The sequence below is a fragment of the Megalops cyprinoides genome, chromosome 3, assembly GCF_013368585.1.
Source record: "Megalops cyprinoides isolate fMegCyp1 chromosome 3, fMegCyp1.pri, whole genome shotgun sequence".
NCBI lineage: Eukaryota > Metazoa > Chordata > Actinopteri > Elopiformes > Megalopidae > Megalops > Megalops cyprinoides.
Genome location: NC_050585.1, coordinates 47,826,542 through 47,844,835, shown reverse-complemented (window position 1 = coordinate 47,844,835; position 18,294 = coordinate 47,826,542). Strand labels below are relative to the sequence as shown.

At 43.6% G+C, this 18,294-nt stretch overlaps 1 protein-coding gene across 2 annotated transcripts in view; it reads left to right on the top strand.

Annotated features, from left to right (window-relative positions):
• LOC118775688 (leucine-rich repeat and calponin homology domain-containing protein 2-like) overlaps nt 1–18,294 on the top strand; it is a 52,381-nt gene that overhangs the window by 19,955 nt on the left and 14,132 nt on the right. Inside the window, exons 2-13 of one of the 2 annotated variants that reach the window (XM_036525720.1) lie at nt 2,980–3,124; nt 5,838–5,964; nt 6,635–6,740; nt 7,224–7,360; nt 7,856–7,986; nt 9,248–9,332; nt 9,912–10,020; nt 10,704–10,804; nt 13,148–13,212; nt 14,970–15,074; nt 17,293–17,361; nt 18,022–18,084. In XM_036525720.1, coding sequence (XP_036381613.1) covers nt 2,980–3,124; nt 5,838–5,964; nt 6,635–6,740; nt 7,224–7,360; nt 7,856–7,986; nt 9,248–9,332; nt 9,912–10,020; nt 10,704–10,804; nt 13,148–13,212; nt 14,970–15,074; nt 17,293–17,361; nt 18,022–18,084 — 1,243 coding nt within the window. The remainder of the gene's footprint in view (nt 1–2,979; nt 3,125–5,837; nt 5,965–6,634; nt 6,741–7,223; nt 7,361–7,855; nt 7,987–9,247; nt 9,333–9,911; nt 10,021–10,703; nt 10,805–13,147; nt 13,213–14,969; nt 15,075–17,292; nt 17,362–18,021; nt 18,085–18,294) is intronic. The other variant, XM_036525719.1, reaches the window with a different exon arrangement.

Below are 18,294 nucleotides of genomic sequence, written 5' to 3'. Positions count from 1 at the left end.
TTAATGAGTACTCAGGTTGTGTATCAAAATACTGAATGAGTACTCAGACATTATAAGGGTGTTGTAGCGTTTTGAATATGTACTCAGTCTGAATCAGGGCATGTGAGTGTTGAGAATGAACACTCAGATTTTATCAGGGTATTTGAATGCCGAGAATGAGTACTCCAGCTGATTCAGAGTAAATGAGAATGGAGTGTTAGTAGTGTTAATGAGTACTCAGATAGTATGATAGTGAATGTGGGAATGAGGAAGGTCCAGTACTGACCATGATAGAGATTGGCTGAAACTGTATTGAAAGAGACCGATACTTCATACAGCACCTTGTTGTCAGGCACAGTGGTTGAATTGGGGCACCACTGTGGCATAACCTGAACCTTCCACATATAATCAGAGTTAGAGTGTCTAACCTCCTGACCTCTTCAGCCCCCATGATTTCTGTCCAATTAGCTGTGAGCATCGTTCTATGATGTCAAGGACTGACCCTCTCCCATCTCCTCTCCTCTCCTCTCCTCTCCTCTCCTCTTCTCTCCTCTCCATTTCTTCTCCTATCATATCATTTCTTCTCTCCTGCTTCCTCTCTCTGCTGCTCTCCCCTGTGGCTTTATTTGTCAGCGGCAGTGTAGCATAGTGGTTAAGGAGCAGGACTTGTAACCGAAAGGTTGCTGGTTCAATCCCCGCTGGGACACTGCTGCTGTACCCTTGGGCAAGGTACTTAACCCACAATTCTTATGTAGAGAATGAGCAGTGGAAATAATACGCTTGTAGATGCAGACTTGTTGCTCCCTGAATGGACAAGTCATGTGGGTTGGTGGCGTACCTGGCTATCAGTTTACAGTCAGTTCATTTGGCAGGAAGTGGATAGTCTTATAGTAACAGAATCGTAAAAAATCGCTCTGTATTTGCACATTGGAAGTCACTGGATAATAAATGACAAAATGTAAATAAAAACATCACGTGTGTGTGTGTGTGTGTGTGTGTGTGTGTGTGTGTGTGTGTGTGTTTGTGTGCGTGTGTGTTTGTGACTGTTTGGTGTTTGTATCTGCTGATTTTTATTTAGCTTGGTCTTACTGTTGCTTACTCGCTGTTATACTTCCCCCCAGCAATACTAATCTAAAAACCTGTTCTTTCTCATTCTGACTGGAGCACGGACAAATTCACCAACCGCTCATGGCAACCGCAACCGCAAATTGACAAGCTGCAACAAACTCCCCACCCTCCTCGTTAAACCCCCTGGCAGGCTGAAGGCACGTTCTAATGAGAGGCATTAGAGGGTTTGCGCCGGGATGCCTGTTGGCTTGGTCGGAAATCGGTCTGAAAAAGGGGAGTAGGAAATGGAGGCGTCTCCCCCCCTGCCGTGGTTCGCATTCTCAGCACGTCCCCCCGCATCCACGGCAACGCGAGAGAGCCTCACGCTACCGCTACACCGTCTCTGACTGTTCAGCTCGAGTTGAGTCTTTTCCTTTTGGCCTTCCTCCTTTCACTTGATTCTGAAAAACAGCGTCTCCCTGGCTGTGTACCGAATACCACGGGGTTTTAAAATATTGCCATTGATTAAATGCTCCTGCATCTCTACCAGCTAGCTTGTACCTTGTCTGGCCAACCTTTGAAACTTGGTCATGCAGCACTTTTTTATTATGCCTCCTTGTATGGCTTTCACTTGTGTTGCACTCTGCCTCGGTTGTAAGTCGCTTTGGATAAAAGCGTCTGCCAAATGAATAAACGTAAATGTAAATGTAAGTGCTGCCTGCTTTCACGCGGAGTTGCTGCCCCTTTCAGCGCAACGTGACTGCGCTGGCTTCAAGGCCCCAAAGTTTATCCTCACCCTCCGTCCGTTGGGGTACGGTACGGAGCCGATTTTGGCACAGTGCACGGTAGTTTTGTGTCCGCTGTCATCCTTCTGTGTTTGTTGATGTGGGTGTCACTATGTTGCATAGCTCTGGAGCGAGCGTTGCCTAATGAATTATTGATCTCCTTGAAACGGGACCTGGCTCTCTGAAATGAGGGATGGCTCGATCCCAGGAGTAGTAGCCTGTCTGGGACAGCAACACTCTGCTAGGTAAATCTGTGATCAGATGGATGGCGCTGTGTTTGAGATCACGTGTCCCGTAGCTTTGCCTGGATGACTTATGCATTGTATGTGTTACAGCATTCTGGAGCAGAAGAGGAAATGCAATTATCATTACCCCACATATAGGTTTTTTTATTGCAAAGGGCAAAGATTCTGGGATCTGAGAAATGACTGTGATTCTCACTCCTCCGCACGGGGTTGCCTTTGCAGACTGGAATCATGTTTTTAATCAGGTCTGTGTGCTTCTGAAGAAAACTAGCTTTGCCCCGCGGGTCACTCACACGGATGCATTTATTTTTTAGTGTTTGGAGTGTTGAATGTTTGTGACGCACAGTTTCGGTGGAAACGCCACGTCCTGCCAATCACTGACTGTCTTGAACGGCATTCTTGGCTTTGCTGTATACTAGCTCTTGTGATAGGATCAGAGCAGCAAGTCATTAAAAGCACATGGTATCTGGACACATTTTCAGGAGTTTGGGCACACCTACTCATAGAAGAGTTTTTCTTTGTTTTTACTGTTTTCCACATTTTTAGAATAATGGTAAAGACATCAAAATTATGAAATAACAGAAATGGAACTATACAGTGACCAAAAAAGTGTTACACAAATCAAAACTCTTATCAAATCTTGTATTTTAAATTTTTCATAGTAGCCAAAAAACATTTTTAAAATGATTTTTTTAGAAATAACTTCTTACATAGGCATCAACTTCGCTATTTATATTTGTCAAAGAAACAAATTTCAAGCATTTAAGTTTTCTTTAGGGCAAAGAGTCTTTGAATGCGTGTTTCCCATTTTCTGAATCGGGTGTCCAGATTTTCTACTGGTACTGTACATCACTACTCCTTTCTATGTCTGCTTGCTCGAATATTTTGAGGAATGTCACCTCTGACCACTTTCCCCTCCACAGATCTCTCAAGGAACAGGTTCACAGAAATCCCCCCGGATGTGTGCCTGTTTGCGCCTTTGGAGTCATTAAACCTCTACCACAACTGCATCAAATGCATTCCGGAGGCCATCATCAACCTGCAGATGCTAACCTACCTGAACATCAGGTGAGTGGACCTGTGGCCCGTGCGATAGGAAAGCAAAGCTTTTAGGAACCACACAGTGGTTGGAGCTGCCACAGTGCTGTCAATCACTGACATGCATAAACTGATGAAAACACTTTGCTTTGGGTAAGAAAGCACAGCGATTGCTTTAAATCAGTGAGTCATTGAATGTCTGTCAAGTTAGCGTAATTAAAGTGAATAATGAGCCTTGTAGCCAGCTGGAACTTGCCTCAGAAAGTCTCTGACGTGGGGGGCGTGAGGGTAAACACATGCCATAGCACTGCCTCTTACAGTGATTGTGAAACAGAAGACCTGTGAACTGAACTGTAAGCAGGTAACAGTAAACATCAGGGCAACTGTCACTGAAACTGGGACAGTATTTGAGCAAGAGGTCACCAATCAGTCAGTTGATAGTATTATTAATCAACAGGAATCATTGAAAAGTCTGTTTTTTTCTTTTTGATATTTATGCATGGATAGCCTAAGAACCCTGTAAAAATAACAGGCAAATCACTGAACAATTAGAAGAATCAATAGGTACGAGAAATGGGAAATGTAGAAAGAATTTGCCAAGCAAGGCTCACTAAGTAGAAGTGAGAGATGTAAAATCCAATACGGTATTTGTTCATGCATTTCTTTACACATCTACACCTTTTAGTTTGAAGCATGGTTTGTCTTTTATTTTTTATCTAATGCATATGAAAGATATTTCATTGATAATATTGACTATCCTGGCTAAGAGGAAAAAAAGCTCTCCTTGCAGTCACTGACACAGAAAGAGGGTCTTAACTTTAACTTTAAAGAGGGAGCACTAATTATTACATTACTGGCATTTAGTAGACACTCTTATCCAGAGCAACTTACTCAGATTACTGTTTTTTGCATGTTACCCATTTATACAGCTGGATATTTACTGAGGCAATTCTTGGTTGAGTACTTTACCCAGGGGTACAACAGAAGTGCCCTGGGGGGGGGATCGTACTGGCAACCATTTGGGTACAGGGCCTGCTCCTTATTACTATGCTACACAGCCACCCCACAATTATTAGTTTGATAATTTGATTTTGGGAACCACTGAATATTCAAATGTCAAATTTTTTCAAAATCACATTTGCCTACCATGTTTTTGTCCTTTCATCGTATGAAGTGCATCTTTCAAGTAAGAAAACCTTAGTTGTATGAATGGGTTTGCTGGGTTGCAGTCAGGAGTGTGTTGGCATTCCCCTGGTTCATTTACCCACTGGTTCTTCAGCAAAATCATATGAAGGGGGTCATTTCTTCACTTTTGCACAGTGGGGATGATTTGCTATGAACCGTACCTTAACAGACTCACTCTTATCCTGAGCGACTTACATAGGTTACAGTTTCATCCATTTATACAGCTGGATATTTACTGAGGCACTTGTGGGTTAAGTACCTTGCCCAAGGGTACAGCAGCAGTGCCCCAGTGGGAAGTCGAACCAGCAGCCTGTCGTCTACAAGCTCTGCTCATTACCACTACGCCACACTGCTGCCTACACAGTACCATCCAAGCCGATGCTGTGTGTATGGGTAAATAGCTTGCAAATAGAAAGAAGAGAAGTGTAAACAAAACATTAAGTGTAAGCAAAAATGAAAACAAACCATGAAACATGTTTCCATAATATGCTTGGCAATAAGATTTGCATAATGTTTGCTGACAGATATTGTTTAATCTATGTCTAATAGCATCTTGTTACATTAGCTTTGTTTGGAGAAAAAGTAGTTTAAAAAGCACTTGAGTGTCACTTGATGAAAGCTCTCACCCCTGATCCTTAGCCAACAGAACACCATTGTTGATTTAAAAAATCAGTCCAGGTGCTTCATGTTTGCTGCTTATTATGATTTATATAAATGGGATATTAAAGTTGAGATGTGGTGTTCCCTTGGGGCGATTCCTGTACTGGTGTAATTTATGTCTGGCTTAAGTCTACGTGACATATGTATTAATAAGTAGCTGGATTAAAAAGGATCTCGACATCGCATCCCAAGCCTGAGGGACGGGTTTTAGAGGAGGGGGTTTGCCTCATTGCATGTGTGCTGTTGTTCTTTTTTTCACCCTCTGTTTACTGTTCAGATACCCCAGTTCCCATCCCAGTAAGAACATGTTTTCAACATAATAATGTTACATGATTGTCATTTAGCCGTTGTTCTTATAGCCACTTACATTGGTTACAGGTTTTTACAATGTTACCCATTTATACCGCTGGATATTTACTGAGGCAATTGTGGGTTAAGTACCTTGCCCAAGGGTACAGCAGCAGTGCCCCAGTGTGGAACCTTTCAGTTGCAGGTCCCGCCTTAACCACTGCGCTACCCTGCCACCCATCTCTTATTGGCGTTGATTTTGGGTGTGATGGTGGAGTGGGCCAGCATCAGAAATGACTGGCAGCAGGTCCTGTGGCTCCGGCAGCAATGTCACAGTGAATGAGCGAAGCCTCACTGCTCCAGTGGCTCCCAGTGTCTGATGCCCTTGTCTCTCAGGGCTCTCAGTGCTGATAGGAGACATTGTTTTTTACTTTTTTGCTTTTTCACTTGCATCTCTCGGGGATGGGAATTTAACCTCAGAGTTCGGAGCCTTCTGCAGGAAATACCTGAACCTGCACAGTTTTCTTCGCCTCTTGTTGTTGCAAAAGTGAATAGTTTGTTGTGATATTAAAAGCAGGCCTTGTTCATTTTTCTTTCTTTCCCTTTCCAGTCGGAACCTTCTGTCAACACTGCCAAAATACTTGTTCAACCTTCCGCTGAAGGTGCTAGTTGTGAGCAACAACAAGCTTGTCTCAATCCCTGAAGAAATCGGGAAGTCCAAGGACCTCATGGAGTTGGTGGGTACAGTGATTTTACCTGCACAGAACAATGTAACACAGTGTCTCCGCATGCCTGGCTGTTGCCAATGCACGCATTTGTATTTGTGTGTGTGTGCGTGCACGTGTGTGCATTCAAATTTGTGTTTGTGTGTATACGTTGCATTATTGTCATTTAGCAGATGCCTTTATGCAGAGGGACTTACAAAGATTACAGTTTTGTCCATTTACACAGCTGGATAATTACTGAGGCAATTGTGGGTTAAGTACTTTGTCCAAAGGTACGACAGCAGTGTCCCAGCGGGGACGTGAACTAGCAATTTTGCGGTTACCAGCCCTGCTCCAGCCATTGCTCCACACTTCAGCTGTATATATGTGTTGGCAGCAGTGTAGCCTAGTGGTTAGGGAGCAGGACTCATATCCAAAAGGTTGCCGGTTCAATTCCTCACTGAGGCACGGCTGCTGTACCCTTGGGCAAGGGACTTAACCCAAAATTTCCTCAGTGAATATCCAGCTGTATAAATGGGTAACATTGTTAAAAAGAAACCTCTAACAGATGTAAGTCGCTCTGGATAAGAGTGTCTGCTAAATGCTGATAATGTAATGCGATGTTATGTATGTATAACATATTCGCAAGGTGTGTTTATTTCTGCTACTCCATTGTTCGAGCTCATGAGTTCGCTGTCCCCAGGATATCAGCTGCAATGAGATCCAGGTTCTTCCGGCTCAGATGGGGAAGCTCCATGCCTTACGGGAGCTGAACATGCGGAGGAACTGCCTGCAGGTGCTGCCGGAGGGTGAGCTCTCCGCCACACAGCTCAGTCCCTGTGCCTCTGAGGAGGCTGCAGTGCAGTGACCGACACAGCTCCCGCTCCACTCTCTCCTCTGCTGCTCATCCCTCACCGCCCTTGCTCAGTCACCTCTCTCCCTGCCCTCTTTCCCCCTTCTATACCTCACTTTCGCTATTTTCTCACTTCTCTTCCTGCCCTCGGACTCCCTTCTTTTAATTTCTTTCTCTCCTCTCTCTGACCTGCCTCTGCCTGCCATCTCTCTCCCGAATCTCTCCCTGCCCCCTCCCCCGTTTCTCTTCTGTCGCCCTGCTCTCCGAGTGCTTCTTCTCCTCTCCCGTCTCTCGCTCCACCCTCTTTTCTCGTCTCTCTCAGCTCCCCTCGCCCTCTCTCACTGCTCGCTCCATCTCCTCCCTCTCTCCCTTCCTCCTGTATGAGGTTAAGCGAAGGCAGATGTAATTCAGTGCCCTCTGACTCTCCGTCCCTCCCCAGAGCTGGCTGATCTTCCGCTCATCAGACTCGACTTCTCCTGCAACAAGATAACGGAGATCCCCCCCGTCTACAGGAGAATGAGGCAGCTGCAGCACGTCGTCCTAGACAACAACCCCATGCAGTCACCGCCTGCCCAGGTCTGTGTGTCCCTAATGACCCCTGAAATGCAATGCAAAGGGCTCAGCACAGAATGCTCTCCAACTTTTCTATTCCCAAGAAGCAATTTTAGATATCTTTGTAATGACATTAGAGTGGTAGCGCCATCTAGAGGAAGTATCTGTTCTCAAGGTCTCAGTGTACAGTGATGGCCTTGACATGCTCTATTACTCTATTTAGACATTGGTATCAGTTATTCTGTGAATTATTTGTTTTATTGTTAGTCAAGTAGGATAAAGGCGAACAGGTGAAAGTAATGATAGATTTAAAGGTAATGTTTCAGCCTCCCCTGTTTCCAGCTCATCGGCCGCCACTGCAGTACAATACAGCCCGTGTGCGAGCATTGTACACTTCTACAACAAATGCCAATGTGATTGTGTTTGGTTTTTGATATGGACCTTTGTATTTTAGGGTAATGCATGATCATATGGTTTTTTCAAACGTTTTTGAGACCCTTTTTTTGTTCTATTTTTCAGATTTGCCTTAAGGGTAAAGTGCATATATTCAAGTATTTAAACATCCAAGCTTGTAGGATGGACAAGAAGCCTGACTCCCTTGACCTCCCTACTCTGGCCAAACGCTGCCTTCCACAACCTTTGACGGACAGGTGCGATCTGTTGTTTCCTGGCAGTGTTAGAGACCAATGCAGACAGTAGTCTCGCACTCTCTCTCTGAGGCCCGATGATCTCACACTTTTCATGTTAAAGTGAATTGGAAGTATATGGAGCCAAGGGGAATTTTCACGGGAAAGACTGAAGCAAACATGATTGGCTGATTGGCTATCTCACATCTGTTGAGTGACAGGCTGTGGCTGGTAACAAAAGGGTGTTACGAGGGGTTAATACTGTATTTCTCCTCTGACAAACCTCTGTGGTCAGATGCTTTGGATAGTTGTGAAGCATGATCAACCACTGTCATAATGAATAAAAAATCTGTGCGGCTCTGTTTTTTCCATGAGCAAAGCTAAACTGCCTCTCTTGATTCCAAAATCTAGCGTGGGACGCAGGGTTAAAGGAATCGCTCTGTAGTTTCCTTGATCGGCGTGATTCCTTTGCTGATATATTTGATATATTAATAAATCCTTTCTTTCAGGAATTTTTCCAGCTTCCAGAGATTGCGTAAATATTTTTATTTATGATTCCCAAATAATCGCCCTAAAATCTCTCTTGGGAATCGAGGCATTTCCCACTTTCATGGCACAGAGCCTTCCTGAATTGCCAGGTATTTTGTCCAATTTTCCCCTAGATGTGATATTATAAGGCGGGTTATATTCTGGAACGCTGGTTAGAAATGAATTTTTCCTTTTGAGTTGTTTGTATGAAGCAAAATGGCTTCCTCTGTTTTTAATACATCTACCTTCATCTCCACCTTTCCTTTTACAACTGTAATGTAGAAAGAATCACTCCTCCTTTAGGGTCTCTGCATTTTTCTGCCTGCTAGAGACTTCTGTTAAATGGGAATTGGAAATTACCCAAGCATATAACCAGTGCAGTCGCAAGGAACGAATAACTGGAGGCCATTATTTTATATGTAAACCGCATCAGATGACAGTAAAGCTTTAACAGTGAGAAAGAAGGGTGATTTGCATGTTGTGGAATCTTACAACAGCCCTATGTAAACACTGCACCACCAACAAGAAATTCGGTGTTTAAAAGTTGCGTTCGTTAAAGGTGATGCACAGTGGTAGTCACTGTACAGAGCTTAACACGTCACTCCATTGCTTTGACATTTTGAGCATCACCAACCTGTCAACAGATGTTTTGCTCTAACACACTTGTGCACCTGCCTTTACTGTGCATGTTCAAAAGAAAATTATTTATTATTATCATATCATATCATATCATATATGTTTTCCCTGTCCTTTTTAGTATGGAGGATTTTTACCCCAAAAACCATGGACCTGACTCAGGCATTGGGAGTGACAATGGGGATAAGAGGTTGTCAACAACAGAGGTCTGTATGCACATTACTGTAGGCTTCTACAGTAACTACAGATATCACCTTACATTACGTTACATTACATTACATGCATTTAGCAGACGCTCTTATCCAGAGCAACTTCCAGCACAATAGAATGTAAGTGTATCCATTCAAGTTAAATGAGCAACAGTGTCCGACCAGGCTAACAGCACGCCCAGGCCAGACACCCTGACATCAGTAACTAACTCTAGTAACTCCTCAACTATACACTTACAAAACTGTCTATAAATTACATTTCTACTGTCTATAAATGATGACAGGATAATCGACACAGATGTAAACATGCACATTAGCATTAATTACAATGATCAAGAAATAACCTCTACAGAGTTGAGGGCTTCACAAATATTTTTTGTTCATGTACAGTGCAAGGAGTTGAAAGGCAAATCTTTCAGCAATGGAAAAATTAGAAAATTATCCATTTGCCAAAACACTGTGTTTACAATTAGCCGTAGCAGAGAACAAGAGCCATCCCGTGTTAGTGTATGTTTTACCCTAAGAGCTTGCGGGTGTGAACTGACACGCCTCCCTCTCCCCTCCACCCTGACGTAGCCCTCGGACGACGACACCATCAGCCTCCACTCGCAGGTGTCGGAGACGGCGCGAGACCAGGCACGGGCAGATGCACACTCGCTGCTCTCCAAACTGGACTCCAGCAAAGGTGAAAAGAAAAGCATCCAGCGCAGCCCTGACGGGTGCATTAGAAGGCCTTTCCCAAGCCCTCACAGGAAGGCCGGTCATGAGAAACCAGTCAGATCAGGTCCTGAACTATTTCATTTTACATGCACTGAAGGATTTAAGTATTTAGTTCAGTATGTACCTAATTATATTATAGTTCAAAGAGAGTAATTATTGTATTCTGGAACCTTTGTGTGGATTCTGTTCTACATTAGCACACATTTGCCTCTGGCCAGTAGTGTGGGTATGTGGGCCTGATTGATGTGATTATGAAGGAGGGGCAGTGACATTGCCGTTAGGGCACCAGGCTCAACAGTTTTTGGTTCCAGTCCGAGGCTGTGGTTTGCTTTCATCGGGATATGTTAAATCCTCTACGGCAGCGTTTCCCAACCCTGCTCCTGAAGGCACACCGTCCTGCATATCTTCTATCTATCCCTGCTCTACCTACCTGACTGAACTCATCAGTGGCACTTTTGATTAGCTGAGCACACCTGATTTAGTCAAGCAGGAAGGATACATAGAAGATATGCAGGACAGTGTGCCTCCAGGAGCAGGGTTGGGAAACACGGCTCTACGGAATACGATAGAAGAGCTGCACTCTGAGCACCCATGACTCATGAGGCAGTCGGCACTGCCAGGTTGTGAAAAGTGTGCATCTTTCTTTAGATCAGGAGCCTTATGACTTCATTGACCCAAACCAGGAGGAGGACACAGCACAGACGGAGGGAGATGTGCAGCAGAGCACCCCCTATATATCGTGTATAAAGGTAGGAAACATTGGGAATCCCGTGGAAGTTCATCATTTCACCCCCGCCTTTGTTAGTGGTTGAGCACATACTCTTCTCCAGAGCAACTTATGGTGCCACTTTTTGCAACTAACACAAAGTCCACAGACAAACTATTATGCACTTATTTTTTATTGTTTATCATTGTTTGTGCAGTGCAGGTACTGTGCCAATTATCAATATTAATGGAACAATAATAATTCGTTTTATTTTGAAGAGATTACAATCTCAAGCTGTTTAAAAAATAAAAAAAACAAAGACAAAGTAAGGCATGCAAGAATATGAAGAACAGAAATCAAGAGTACAATATAAAAGGAGAAGAGGATACATAGGTTACTACTGGAAATCTCGTGGGTAGAGGTGGGTTTTTCAGCCAGATGTAAAAGAGGACAGGGTCAGGGCTGCCGTAAGGCGGTTTGGAAGCGCATTCCAAAGGTGAGGGGCAAACAGCAGAATGTGCAAATCCTCCACGGAGCACTGCTTGGTTCATTACATTACATTAAAGTACATTCATTTAGCAGATGCTCTCATCTAGAGCGACTTCCAGCACAAAAGAACAGAAGCCAAGTATACTACCGTACATCACAGTCACTAGGATCACAGAGTCAAAAGCACATCATACATCCGAAACTGGTCCTGGGCACTCACGGCTGAGGCTGTGGGAAGGGGGTCTGAGATTTTATGTCATTTAGTCATTTGTTGCCTTTTCAGATTTATTGTAGGTTTTACGGATTCTGACATCAGAATCACCTGAACCACTGGATCAGATCAATCAGACCACCATGACTGCCATATATTGTGATTATAAAGAGCTGTTTCTCTAAATTTCAATGTCTTGGGCTCTGTCGAGGCTGTTGTATGTGATGCAATATCCATCTCCATGACCCTGTTTACACTTGGTTTTAAAGTGCGTCTTGAGTGATCGGATCACAAGTGGACAGCGCTAAATACAAGTGTAAATGACCACCAAGACGCATTGTGATCCGATCACTCAAACCACTTGCCGAGGTGGTCTAGGACGCATATCGCATATCACATATCTTTTGTAATGTCAATGCGTCCTGTCCCCGACAAGGACGTAACAGGAAAATACGTGATCAATGCAGTTCACTCTTCGGGGTCTTGTGGCTATCACAGCAGGGGCAAAAGCCACTGCTTTTCTAACATTCTTCTTTTTTCATCTTGTCCTGCGCTCTTCTGCAAGTCTCAAATGACTTTGTACTGCCAATCTCAACAGTTGGGATAGCCTGTACATGTATATTAGTTCTTGAAACATTTTTGTTTTCTTAGCTAGTCCGTGCTAAACAAATCTGGCGACAGAGACTGACGTAATAGCGTAATAACGAAATCTGAACACAAGTGGTCAGCTGCACACCGCATGATAGACAGAGGTGTAAACGGCGATGTGTCTCAGCTGTCCAAGACGCATTTTAAAACCAAGTGTAAACAGGGCCTCTGTCTACAAATCTTAGATTAAAAAAAACTTGTATTTTGAATGGTACTGTCAGGGCTCAGGCACGGACTCAAACGCAGACCACGAGTGCTCAGGTTCCGGGCGGTTTTATTGGAATTGTAATCCAGAACAGGCAGGGTCAAAAGTCGAGGAACAGGCCAGGTCAGCACAGGAACTCAAAACAGCAAAACAGGCAGGAACGAGACAGGCAAAAGCCACAAAAAAAAACAAAAAAAAAAAAACACTGTAACGAACTGGCAACAAGACAGAGACAAGCAGGGAAGATATAGGGCTGGGGTGACGAGGAGATGGGATGCAGGTGTGCAGGCAGGCAGGTGGAGGAGATCAGGTAATCAGGTAGGCGGGGACAGGGCGGAGAGCGGGGCAGGGCTGGAACACAAGGAAAACAGTAAACAAAAGCAGGTGGACCACACTGACAGACAGGGAGAACACCAAAACAACAGCTAGGGGGCCGGAGTACTGACAGGTACTCGACAGCAGAGTAGCAAGTGCCCTATTTTGTTTTACATGGCTCAGGTGGGGGGTTAGTTTTAGAGGTAGAGAACAACCTTTCCATGCAATTCAAAACCTTTTGACTTTGGCAGCAGGCTTGTATTACTTGTAAATGCCATGACCTGCACTGAATGCAAACCTTGATAACGTATATCGAATTATCCAACACAAATACAGTCACTTTTATAATGAAACATCACACGTCACACGCTGGAAAAACAAATTGTGATTGAAATGTTAATATTATCCAGATAAGATGAACGATACTAGCTCAACAGAATCCAAACAGATGTTCAGCACAGATGTTTTAAGAGAGATGGTGGGATGACTTTGTTTGACCCCTCGGTCTGTTATTGCAGGAACTTGAGAAAGTACTTAAGTGCCAACAAAGCAAAGACAAGGAGAATTGGAAAGAGGAGTCTGGGTAAGTGCACATGGAACAGAAAGATAGAAATCCTCTGGTCAAATTTGTTTTCAGTTTGAGGGAGAATGACAGCAATGAAATGTAAAAGCAATAAAACCTAATTGTTGCTATCACTTTGTGCCTGTCAACAGTTGGGGTAAAAAGGGAAAAAGATATACATTTTTTTGCTCAAACAACAAGCAACAAGAATTTGTATAAACGGTCAAATGTTTGTCACGGGCATTTTTGCAGAGAGTGAAAGATAACAAAACTGTCACCTACCTAGATCACCTAAATTACTATGACTGCTTTAAAACATTTAGGTGTATTTAAGCTTTGCTTATTTTGAAACCAAAGTAAGTCCTGGGGCCTCATTTATAAAAAAAAGTTGCGTAGAAACCATCCTACATTTGATATAAGGTCATTTCTGAAATGTGCGTACGTGTGATTCAGAGAAAATGAACGTACACACAAAAAAACGTGCGTACGCCACTCTCCCAGGTGTGAAATCTATAAATCACAAATGATCTTGAAATTGTGCGCAGGTGAATGAGTTTAGATCTCCGCCTTGTAAATGCCCCCTAATTAAGAGCTCGAATCAAAACCCAAATCCTCAACCTGATAATGGTGAGCTGCAAGAAACTTTTTTTTTAGTGATGCTGAAATCGAGGTCCTGTTGGCAGAGGTGCAGATGTGTGCAGGGACGCTGTTTGGGAGCCTTTCCAGTGGTGTTACCACTAAAACCAAGTATGTGGCCTGGCAGTCTGTAACCCAGGCTGTGAACGAGGTGGGGGGCAGCAAAGGTCCCTGAAGCACGTAAAGAAAAATTGGTCTGATTTAAAACTGAGGTCAAAAAAGTGCATTGCACGCCATACACATGTGGAACTATAATATGTATATTAAATCAATTTCCTTCAAGGATGTGTCAAATATGCTAATAGGGGTAGTTTTGGAAAACAAGTGTGTGTTTTTGTTTTGTTTTCCACAAGTAGCCTAGCTTATGTTGTTTTAATTTATTAATAACTTTATTGTGCAAACCATTACGTATAGCCTAAGCAATGTGTTCAATCTAGCAATACAACTGCAACAGCATCTACTACTACTAATAATAATAATACAGTAGTCCCCCCTTATTCGCGGGGGATATGTTCCAAGACCCTCAGCGGATGCCTGAAACCGTGGATAGTACCGAACCCTATATATACTATGTTTTTTCCTATACATAAGTGACTAATGGGCGGGTAACGTATACAGCGTGAATACGCTGGACAAAGGGATGATTCATGTCCCAGGTGGGATGGCGCAAGATTTCACTACGCCACTCAGAACGTTGCACAATTTAAAACTTATGAATTGTTCATTTCTGGAATTTTCCATTTAATATTTTCGGAACGCGGTTGACTGCAGGTAACTGAAACCAAAGAAAGCAGATGACATGTTGTCGCTCTTAGATTTCAGAATACCTGCAGTACCCTAACATTGCCACAAGGAAACATGCGTACGCCAAGTTGGAACTTTTCCACGTCAAAGAACGTTTTTATGAATTTTGGCGTGGATTTGAGCGTACGCACATTCTAAGATCAAATCAAAATGAGGCCCCTGATGTGACGTCTTACTGTTTAAGTAATGTTTACTCTTCAAAGGCTCACAAAACTATGGAAGAATGTCGGGTCAACATAAGTTAGCACTCCGCTTTTGCAACCTTAATGCCAGTACAACACTTTTGAGTGTCCACATCAGACTGGGAGTTGTTTTAACTCTGTTCTCCTGATAATCAGCCTGGCAAAAGAGCAGCTGGCAGAAGAGGAGGAAGATGAGTTGAAGGAGGTCATTGACCTGAGGAAGATTGCTGTCCAGCTGCTGCAACAGGAGCAACAGAACAGGTATGCTTGCTGCTGCTCTGGCTCCCTACCACACCCTCTCTGCCATAGCCTGTTCAGACAGCGCTTTCACCCCTCTCTCTCCTGCCATCTACAACCACAGCTTTCCTTTCTTCCATCCCCCTGTTTGTGCATCAGTGAGCTACGCCGTAAGAGGCCAAACTAAAGCTTTCTCTGGATGAGGTACTGCACAAGATGGTTAAAAAAAAAAGCTGTTACAAATTTAAATATGGCACACTCTGCTCGTAAGAATCACGTCTGTCCAGGATGATTTTATTCCTGGAAGCAGGTTCATTTTTAGAAGCAGAGCTCCCAAGGAAAGGTTAAAATGGGTGTTTATGCGGGAGTTTTTCTCTCAATCAGTTGGGAAATGTCTTCAGTGAAGTTTGAACAAATTTTGGCAAAGCCGCATAAACTAGATAAGACAAATAAAGAATGCTAACTCACAACTGCTAACTGAGTTCATTTTTTGGGGTAAAAATCCTCCATAATAAAAAGGACAGGGAAAACATTGATGAGTACATCATAAGCTTTTACACGTTTCACATCGACCACACAAATTTTGAACATTTTGAACATTTTGTTTTTGGAAATGACAAATGCAAAATGCTTTCGGAATCACCAATTGCTTATTAGGCTCGTTTCACCAACCGTCACAACCTCTGCATTCCTGCAGGGGAAAGGAAGTAGGCCGAAAGCAGTCCTCCGCGCGCTTAAATGCAGCCGTCTGCTATTTTTCACACTGCAACTCACATGGTTCAGGTGTTCAATGGAGGGCAGGCGCGACTCCAGTGACGAAATCTGAGCAGCTCACTGGGCATCTGACAAACCGCGGGGTGCCTGAGAACACCCGCGACCATTTAGCGTATGTGTTTGCGGTTCTGTTTTTGTTATACCTTGCCATCTGAATACTGTTTTTCTTACCTGACATACTTCTTAATGCACTGTGCGCAGAGGTGCAACTGGCTGAAAAACTGTACCACCAGGTTAACACTACTCCTAAAGCACTGAGGCATGCCTGTGGATGGAATCTCTCCTACACTCGCAGATGCTACTGTATTTCTGAAGGAGAATTGATTCCATTGGCTAAGTCTGCTCAGCAGACACCCTTACTGTAATTTACTATACATAGTTTACACATCGTCCATCCATGCAGTGGGGTATTTACTGAAGCAATTCAGATTTAAACACCTTGACCAAGAGTACAATAGAAGTGAAATTTAACTGTCATACTTTGGAATAAGAGCCCCACCCCTTGTCCACAAACCACATTGAGGGGGATAGGGTGAGTGATGTATGTCAAGAATAAAGACAGATTAGGATGTCAAAGCTGGCAGATCCAGTGAACATGGTAGGATTCAACTCATACTGACAGACAGGCTCCTCAGATTTCAAAACAAGAAAATTAACAGTGGCCAAGTGCCACGCCTTGTAGATTACACTTGGCAGACAACTGTGGGAGTGTGGTGCTTCATGGAAAAAGGGATAACAGTGGGGAAATAAGTTTAGACTAGATTACTCAACTAGAAAATATGTTTAGGAAAATTCACAAATGGGCAAATTCATCCTCTCATGCTAACAAAGTAATTTAAATTTCAAATGCTCATGCCATCAAGTTGAAAGCTGTTCTAGAGCTAAGTCAGTGTGTCCACTGTAGCAGTGCCAAGATACAGAGACCTTCTGGTGGCATTTCCATGCTTGGGTTTTTTTTAATACTTTACTGAGAGAAAATTTGATTTCACTGTTGATTGACACAGAGCACTGATTCTCAATCCTGCTCCTGGAGGCCTACTGTCCTGCATATCTTCTATCTGTCCTTGCTCTACTTACCTGACTGAACTCATCAGTGGCACTTTTGATCAGCTGAGCACACCTGATTTAATCAAGAGCATGTTAATCACGCTAATCTGGTGTGTTTGGAGCAAGGATAGATAGAAGATGTGCAGGACAGTGGGCCTCCAGGAGTAGGATTGAGAAACACTGATACAGAGTATTAATTCCCTTTCCTCTCTGCATCATATCTATACCTTTGCTCCTCTCCTGACAAATGACCAGCACTCCCTGCTTTGAAGTCCCTGCTTCCTTTACTGCAGCTTACTCTTGCTGGATGAATCTTACTGTCCTTTTCTCATCGCTCTGTTTTTTTCCCTTTGTCAACACCAACTCCATCATCCTTCCCCTTTCCCCCCGCTTTTCTGTGCGCACGTGACATGACCACAAGACGGCGGTCCTTAATTTGTAGAGCCGAAAGCCTTATCCATCGAAGGAGGGCACTGGGCCGGGCGCACAGGTAGAGAACGAGAGAGTTAAAGAGAGAGAGAGTGAGCTTTAAACGATTGTGTGAAGAATTGGGTGAGTGCATATGTGAATGGTTGTGGAGATAGAGAGAGAGACAGAGAGAGAGAGCGAGAGAGTGTGTGTGTGTGTGTGTGTGTGTGTGTTTGTGTATGCATGTACTGGTGTGTGTTTGAGTAGTTGTGTGCATGTGTTTGCATGGATGTGTATGTGAGCTCCATGTCCGTGTCTCTCAGTGGAATGTGTTGGGACTGAGGCCAGAACTGGGGATTGCTCTTCCAGTAATTTCCTCATTCCTGTGTAATACCCATGACATTTGCACTGCATGCTTTGCATGAAATCATGTTAATCAAGTGAAGGTCTTTTATTACGATAATATTTTTTATGAAGGGCACCACATGCATTTAATTAAAAAAGGTGTGGTGGGTGGGTGGCTCTTATTAAAATTGGCACATGTATTTATTGTGTGGAACAATCAAAAAAACATTCATGGTACACAGTCATATAAAGGAACATTTTTAGCCCCCCCCCACTCCACACTCATAAGTCTGCCCTGTCCCACCAAGTTGCTGAAGAAGCTCAAATTTGAATGTGATACAGATGTCACATCTGAAGTGAACTCATCGCGAGCTGTTTTCTGTTGATAATTTTTCAGGTTCCTCAGTCATTCAGGCAGCGCAAGCAGTAAACAGAGGTCTCCCTCCCAAACCATCAGGAGGTACGGCGCATTTGTGTACACGCTGCTGCTGCTACTGGTTATCAACAGGGGCCATTCACACCATTAAGATGAGAATTCCCCTTGAGCTCACAGTGACAGTTCCTGAGAAAATTACACACATCTTTGCTATGTGGAGATTGCAATATTTCATGTCATCCCGTAATTAACAGTACACCCGGTGGTTGTGACAGCCTCTTGTAATATGCTTAG